The 8346-nt window shown below is 29.4% G+C and overlaps 1 protein-coding gene across 1 annotated transcript; it reads right to left on the reverse strand.

Moving 5' to 3' along the window:
* Nucleotides 1-430: 430 nt before the first annotated feature.
* On the reverse strand, nt 431-7784 carry LOC112942189 (homeobox-leucine zipper protein HDG11-like). The gene is made up of 5 exons (XM_069289105.1): nt 7630-7784; nt 6481-6597; nt 3003-3515; nt 2388-2480; nt 431-2288 (listed from the first exon to the last, which is right to left on the reverse strand). The coding sequence occupies exons 3-5, from the start codon at nt 3462-3464 to the stop codon at nt 1854-1856; spliced, it is 990 nt and encodes a 329-aa protein (XP_069145206.1). The 5' UTR covers nt 3465-3515; nt 6481-6597; nt 7630-7784; the 3' UTR covers nt 431-1853.
* Between the last annotated feature and the right edge of the window lie 562 nt (nt 7785-8346).

The following is an 8346-nucleotide window of genomic DNA, read 5'->3' on the forward strand; positions in this document are numbered from 1 at the left end:
AAGAGTGATCATTTTCCGAGCCCATTAAAACAAAAAAAATTACACGTCAAACGTGGTTAAAATACGTATTATATATATACTTCAAAGATTAAAAAAATTTAAAAGGTCATATTTCAAACATATAAACAAAGAAAAGAGATGGATCTGGAACCCTTCAAGATTTTTAAGTTTTTAAGTAAAGCTACCTTAATTTGATGAAAAAATTACAATTGATTCTTTTCTCAACTTATAAATTAAAATTCAAAAATGTAGTAAATAAATAAAGGGAATATAAAATCAAACCTCCTTTGGAATCATGCCTGTTATGGTATGTTGAACCCATTTGAAAATTAAATCTCTCACACATCATTTGAAGTGTAACAATCCATCTTTTAGCTCCGTATGCTTCACGATCACACAATAAATCTCTAAAGATATGATTAACCTGATATTTTTCATACACTTGAACATGTTCCACCCAAGTAACCTGCAAAAGTAAAAATAATAAAGAAACAAGAATAAAAATAATTAACTTAGTTGGAAAATAATGAGGAAAGCGTGTTTGAAATTTGTATTTTTTAGCAATGGATGTCATAAGGCAAGAATTGAAAAGGACCATATGAGGACAAAGAATAATCCTCGCTCTTTTGATTCAAACATCTGCGACATGAACAACAGTGTATAGGCCGGAGTTCAACATAAAAATAAAGACTAACAACTCTAATAGCATGTTAAAAGCATAGTTATTGAATCTAACTCAATCCTAAAATAAAACATATCAGGTTGTGGGGGATTTTCCAAGGTTATACACAAACGGAAAGATTATTTTCTAAAACAATATGGGGATACATAAGTAGGTCCCCATGCAAGTCCGAAAGATGATAATTTGGAGAATAAATTAACAACATAATATGATGACCCAAAATTAGATAAATCGAGAATTAAGATAGTTTGACTCTTATATAATATTAGAAACAATAGACATCATGAAATAGGTATAAGTACGAGTAAATTTGTACCTATTTAATATACCATTTGAAAAATAAGCTACATATAAATAGTGATATGTATGTTACCCATTTGACTTGTAGAATAAGACTTGAATACTCAAATAACTGTGAAATATAGCTAGAAAGAAAGACTCTCTATGGATCCAATGGGTGCATACTTATTTCATAAAGAATAGGGGTAGAAACTGTCACTTTACCTACTACTGCTTTATTGGTAGTGCGAAAGACTTTCAGTACAAGAGATTTGATAATCCCAAGGCAAGATGGGCAGAGTGAGTTGATGATGGACTTTGAAAGGCACAAAAATGTGGGAAGTTTTCTACCAATAAGATGAATAACTATATCATGCCTACTTTTACAAGAGTAGAATGGAATAGTATTACTTTGCAACGAGGAGTACATCAAAGATTCAAATTTATTTTGTGGCTAGTAGTGCAGAAAACTTTAGCAATTGTTGAAAGACTTGAAAAGTTTGGTATTCAGGTGTCAGTTGAATATGTGTTCTGTAGTAACAGAAAGGAAACCTTTGAACCTATTTGTTTTGATTGACAAGTGACAAAGACATTATGAGAAAGAATGTGCATCTAGATTGAAATACAAAAGAAGTTTTCATGACTGAATCAAGAATATTGTTTTTGTGAGGATTGAATATAACATTTAGAGAGAAAGAAACAAGATTAGCTTCTATTGAGTAAGAGTATATGCTGATAAGGTCTTTAGAGAGATTGTACTACATATTCATCTAAGAGGACAACACAAGCCAAGATGGAAATCTTTTCTACAAACACTATATAACTATCCTTAGAGTAGCATTTCCTTTGTAATAGATTAGTTTTATGATTTGTTTGATGTATGAGTAGGAAGTTAGATGGTTAGAAGAGAAGTTGTTATGGGTGTTTCTATGTAATGATTTGTTAGTACATGAAAATCCTTTGGATAAAAAACTAAAATAAATTTCAAGAACAAATGCATGATAAGACTACATACAATTGACCACAGTAATATGGACCACGTGTATAGAGGGAGCTTAATGCACATAATTTTCCTATTATATAAAATATTGATATAGAGAGAGGATATTATTCTTACCTTACTTTGGCCATTGCCCATATCTTGAATTGCACAACCAGATGGAAACTTCAAAGAATAATAAGGTTCACCACTCTGAATGTCGTTGAATATATCATATGAAATATCCACCATGATCCATGTTGTTGCATCCAGTTGTCTACAACCACGTATGAATAAAAATTCTCTAGCTTCAACTAGAGGAGATAAAATATGCAACTTTTCATACATCTGAATTCAAGAAACAAAAAAAATGATTATTTTATGAGTCAATTTCAATATTGATTTAATTTCTAGGGGAAAAATCTAAAAGATGTATTAATATTTTACCAATTGCATAGAGCCTCCCCAAGTACCAGAATCAAGAACTTCAATAGTCTTAGCTTTTGTGACTATAGTAGGAAACAAGTTCATCCATTTGACCTACATATAAAAAATAATTACTTTTAAGCATATGATTAATTCTTAAAATACAAGTATGACAACTATGTCTAAAAATAAGTACTGATTGTCCATGTCCATAACTCCATATAAACTCATCTTAATCAATATTGTATGGGAGAAAATTAAAAAGTGAAATGGTATCAACCTAATGAGAAATAGAAATTTTTTTTGAATTCATGACATTGAGTTAGATTTCAAAATATCATGACAGTTTCTTAGATCTCTCACTTGCTCAAGTTCGAAATCCATGATATTGGAATGGTATGTTTCCACAGGAGAAGTGGTAAGTTTCCAACGAATTCTCACATAATGGATACTTTTCAAAAATAAACTAGCGCTCCCAATCTTTAATATACAAAGCATATATATATATATATATATATATATATATATATATATATATATATATATATATATATATATATATATATATATATATATATATATATATATATATATATATATATATATATATAACATGAAAGTGTTCATGAAACTCACTGGATCAAGAAAATTATGTATCAACTCAACTGCAGTCATTAACACAATTCCACAATCCTTTGATGATTCAATTCGACCCGTTGATGTTTGGGGAGGTAGAACTTGATTTGAAAATTTTCTTCCATAAATCTCTCGATAAATAAAACACCGCCTATCACTTGATGAATCTACCCAAAAAGGATCATTCATCTTCCAAAGTTCAACCATTTCATTCATAGAAGCAACAACAGTCTCAAACATAATTTTTTGCTGCCTACTATGCTGATTACATTCATCATGTTCTTGTGGTGATTGAGAGATCATTGAATGTGCATGAACATTATTAGTATTTTGATTGTTTTCTTGACGAAGAGGAGGATATCTAATGGGAGATCCGCATGTGTCTTTGTTCAACAAACTTCCATCAGATGAATTTGAAGGTGATCCAAGAGTCGATATTTGTGGTGCCAAATTTGAATCCATCACAAAAGGTCTTCCAAAAACATGTGAGATGATATTTGATACTTTTTCATCCTGAAAAAATAAAATTTTAAGTTAATTTACATAAATAATAGGTACGTATTAAAATAAACTTATTTGAGAAGTGTATAATTTGCTATTAGTGTATATAATTTAAATTCTTTCAATCAATTAATTGATTGTGAGATCAAGATTATCCCTCTTGTCAAGGGAGGGTGCAACTCATATGCACGGGGCGGAAACAAATCCAAGATATAATTTAACACATTTAACACTAGTGTAAATCTTATTAAAAAGAGAATCACTTTGTTTAACATACTATCAAAACCCTAACAAGGTTTGAGCTCATCTATCCCTAAGACCTTTTGTTAGGGAAAGATGAATCTTATCCATACTATCACAACCCTTGGTAGTAGGATTCCAAAGATTAATTGTTGTATTTATAAAATTATCGATCCAGAGATAATATTATTTGATCTGACTCCTTCATTTTTTATTATAAGATATGTTCTAATACCTTAAATTCTGAATTAATCCATCAAGTTCAAACCATGAATTTGCCTCGTCTTTGTTGTATATAAGTTATTCTTTTAAGGATAAATAGAAAAATTAACATAAAAAATAAAATAAATAGGATAAATAGAAGGTTGAATAACTTGTTATGTCAACTATTGATTTTCTGTTTTCATATTTTCTAAATTACGTTCTCTTTCTTCTTTTCCAATAGGAAGTCCATCACATTTTGGACACATAATATTCTTCATTGCCTCTTTCATTGCCTTATATTCACAAAGATTTTTTTTTTCCGAAGAGCATTGTTAATGGATGTCTCAATTTTAGTCTGATGAAATATATAAAACAAAATTAATCACATATCGAATAACAATAAAAACTTAATATAACATATAGGTAACTAAATAATTGTACAAATAATTATTATGTTAAATTTTCACTCTTCTCAAATAAAGGATCAATAGTTCAAATTCCAATAATTTGAGGATTTATGTATCAGAATTAGAATATTATAATAATTGAAGGACGAAAAATGGTACTTAGCCTTTTTATAATGCTTGAAAAATATTTTTTCCATTCATCTTTGCTTAAAAGATCAAAATTCCATTCTAATTTGAATCACATACACATTCTTCCTTGTATAAGAAATATATTTTAAAGAATTTTTACATTAGGTGAAAAAATTAATCCATGAAAATTTAGTTTACTCAACTTCCCTAAATTTAACTAGAAGTTCTGAACCACATATTATCTGAATTACTACTACTACCCATAGCTCCCACAACTAAAAACTTCTCTATGATATCAAGAGTACTGATCATATTCAACTTCACCATTTTATCCTCGGTTTGTTACCTAGTATCCTCTTCTTTCTCTCCCTTACAATCAGAAATCCAACAGATGGAGTTAGTGTTAGGTCGTTAAATTCTTACTCGGGATAACCAACAGTCTTTATGAAGAACTTTATGTTCCTTCCTAAGAAGCAAATAGTCTATATGAGTTTTATCTACCGTGCTATGGAAGGTGACCAAGTTCTCCCCCACCTTCAAGAAACTTTAATTGAATACCACCAACCCAAAAGCTATTGAAAAATTCATAAGTGAGACTCATCCGCATTCTTGTCCCTGAAATTGAAGCCTCCATACTAATCACTACACCCCATTGTAGTAGACTCAATGTGACCATTGAAATCTCCTTCTATGAATAACTTCTTTGTATTTGAAACACCTCCACCCACCTCGTCCAATTCCTCCCAAAAAGTCTTCTAGTCCTCCTTGTCCAAGACAATTTGCAGAGCGTAAGCACCAATAATGTTCAAACTGGAATCTCCAATTAGTAACTTAATCATCATCATCCTATCATCGATCCTCCTTACCTCAATCACTTCCTCCCTAAGCTCACAATCCGCTAGGATGCCTACTTTATTCCTAATCGTTACACCTTTCGAGTATCACAACTTATACTTATCCATATCACATTCCTTCTATCCTTCTTATTTGGTTTCCTGGATACTAGTTATCCTTCTCTTTTTGAGAATCTTCACTAGCTCTATGAAATTTCCTATCAAAGACCATACTCTTATTCTAGATGTGATAAATATAGTCATGTTATGGAAATAACATTGTTTGGTAATTGAACAACTAACGAGAAAAATTATTTTTTGATAGAAGTTGAAAAATTGGGTTGTGGTCTATTTTAAGCCCAACCCAACCCAAATAATTTATTCATCCGCTCATTTATATATACAAATTATTTTGATTAGCCTGAACTTCATTAAATTGTTCCATTTAATATTTCAAGATTTCCTTCATTCATCAAGTAATCTTGAAAAGAAAATCATTAGTTTTGAGTGGCAAAGCCAAATTTTTCTGACTTTAAATTCTCAAAACCCAAAAGGGATTCAATTTTTTGTCCATTTTGTAATTCCTTGCTAATTAGTGAACTTGCTAGGGAGTTCATGCACTTTGAATTATTTAGAATTCTTGTATTATTGATTTTATTAAGCAACAACTTAATTGACTTAGAGGTTAGATAATGAAAATAATTTAAATGAAAAGTAATTTATTTATTAAAGTTCATATATTGATGAGAGAACATACTTTCAAATTTATTGATCAATTCAACATGGAAAATCAAATTAGTGATTTAGGAAAACTATGTAGAAGTTGAAAAGTGAAATCATCAAGAATGGAATTTATTGTACGCGACCCGAGGGGTTGGTTATAGTGGAAGTAAATAACTTGATTATAACGAGGAATAAATTATCTTATTTATTTACACATCCTAACAACTTAACCAAATATAGAGAAACAATTTACCAATAGATCACTGCTTTCATTAAATTATTTCAACTTTTGTCATTACTTTTTCTAGATTTTTTAAAATTTTAATGAAAAAAATATATATTAATTTGTTGTTGTGTGTAAACAACAACAAAAACAACAATAATATCCAATAAAGTAAGTACAATTGACAATATATAAAAGAATTAAATAATCAAAAGTACCTTTGCTTGAGCCCTTCTGTTTTGGAACCAAAGCTTGACTGCTTATGGTGAAGCCCTGCTTCGCTACCCAATTGTTTTTGTTGATCCTCATCTGGATGCGGGCATTTCTTGAAGAATCTTCATTCAAAAATTCATGAAGAGAAAATATTATTGATCATTTATTAAAAAAATAAACCAAAAAAAGAAAATAACAAAAAAAATATCATAAATACATGGTCGATTAACAAGTATTTCTCCACCATTAATCAGGTCTTAAGTTCAAGCATTGGAACTAAAACTTTTGTAAGGAACGTTTGACCATAAAATGGGACTTGATTCCACACTTCAATTTGAATTTGTCGGGCCGTAGATCAACTACCAGATACTCACTAATGCTTGAGGAGTAGTAAGTACTCTTTTATCGTTAACTAGAAGCCTCGTGTTGAGTCATGGGACAAGAGTTGTCACCATTGATTGGGAGGGGTTTAGCCCCCCCCCCCCCCCAATGTGAGACTTTGTGAGGCAAATCTGAAATAAGCAGATCATAAAGTTTGATTTTTCAATGCAAATCTAGATTACGGTCCCAAAAGATAGATTTTTTACGTGATCTAGATTAGCTGGGCCCTAAAATGAAATTTCTCGACACAAAGTTAAATTATTCATACCTCAAAAGGGGTATCTAACAGAATGGAAAATAGATTATTTGTGTTTTTGGTGCAAAAATTAGAAAGACATTGAACTTAAACGAACTCATCTTATTATGCTAAAGTCATAAAGAATAAACAAGTTCATTTATAATGATGTATATATAACAGATTAATCATCAAAATAAATTATTTCAAAACTATTTTAGCAACTAAACAAAAGAAAAGAGGAAATGTGAAATCAAAAGTACAAATCTTTTATTAAATATAGTGGAAATGTGGGGAACAAAAATAAAACCAAAAGAGAAATCAATCAAAATAAATAAATATCAATTGATGCACAAAAAATACATACAAAAAGAAAATCAAATATTCTATCACTAATGAAATTTAATTTTACCACTGATAATTTAATTTTACCACTGATGCAGTTTAAAAAAATAACATCATCTCTTTGAACAAACGAAAAAATTGAACAGATATATCCGAAGGATCATATTTTTTTTTTAAAAAAAGTTGATCTTACGCATCAAGTCTTTGAATTTGTTCCATAGAATGTTTGTGGTATTGTCCATGCCTTTCAGATTTTTTTTGCGAATGTGATGATTCTCCAGCAGGTTCTTCCACAGAATCTGTCATATTTTTGGATAATTTTCTGTTTGATACAACAAAATAACAAAAGAAACACAAAACCAAGTGATAATCTATTTCATTTACTATGTAAACAATTAATTTATATAAGAAACAACTAAAATAGAACAAAAAAAAGAAAATAAAAGAGAATTTTTTTTACACACACACACACACACACACACACACATATATATAACATTTATTAAGTTTCTTATTTTTCTAATCTAAATTTTAAATTATTAATTTTTAATTTTCAAATTTAATATAACTTTATGGTTGCATTTGCACATCCAAACAATACATGTGTAATTATAGTTTAATTCCACTGTGGCAAATAAGCAAGTCGATGTCATTACAAGGTTGTATAATTATTATGTTGATATTTTCTATCCTAATAATTACATCAATTCTTTCAAATAGACCAAAAGCGTAAAGAGTGAAGATAAGATAGGAATTTGAATTTGTTTTGGTTTTCTCTCTTAAAAGACTTGGTTTGATATAAGTAGATATGGTAAGTAATTTATAAATTCTATATTTAAATTGCAAGTTAATTCCTCATATGGACATTTGAGAACAATTTTTTCCTTTAAATCACATAATTATTTTTCTA

Source organism: Solanum lycopersicum, chromosome 9 (genome assembly GCF_036512215.1).
Source record: "Solanum lycopersicum chromosome 9, SLM_r2.1".
Lineage (NCBI taxonomy): Eukaryota > Viridiplantae > Streptophyta > Magnoliopsida > Solanales > Solanaceae > Solanum > Solanum lycopersicum.

Coding starts and splice junctions, on each gene's coding strand:
- LOC112942189 (XM_069289105.1), bottom strand. CDS start 3,464: ATGGATTCAAATTTGGCACCACAAATATCGACTCTTGGATCACCTTCA. Junction 2,481..3,002: donor TACATAATTTTCTTGATCCA/GTGAGTTTCATG, acceptor TTTTATATGTAG/GTCAAATGGATGAACTTGTT. Junction 2,289..2,387: donor GGGGAGGCTCTATGCAATTG/GTAAAATATTAA, acceptor TCTTGAATTCAG/ATGTATGAAAAGTTGCATAT.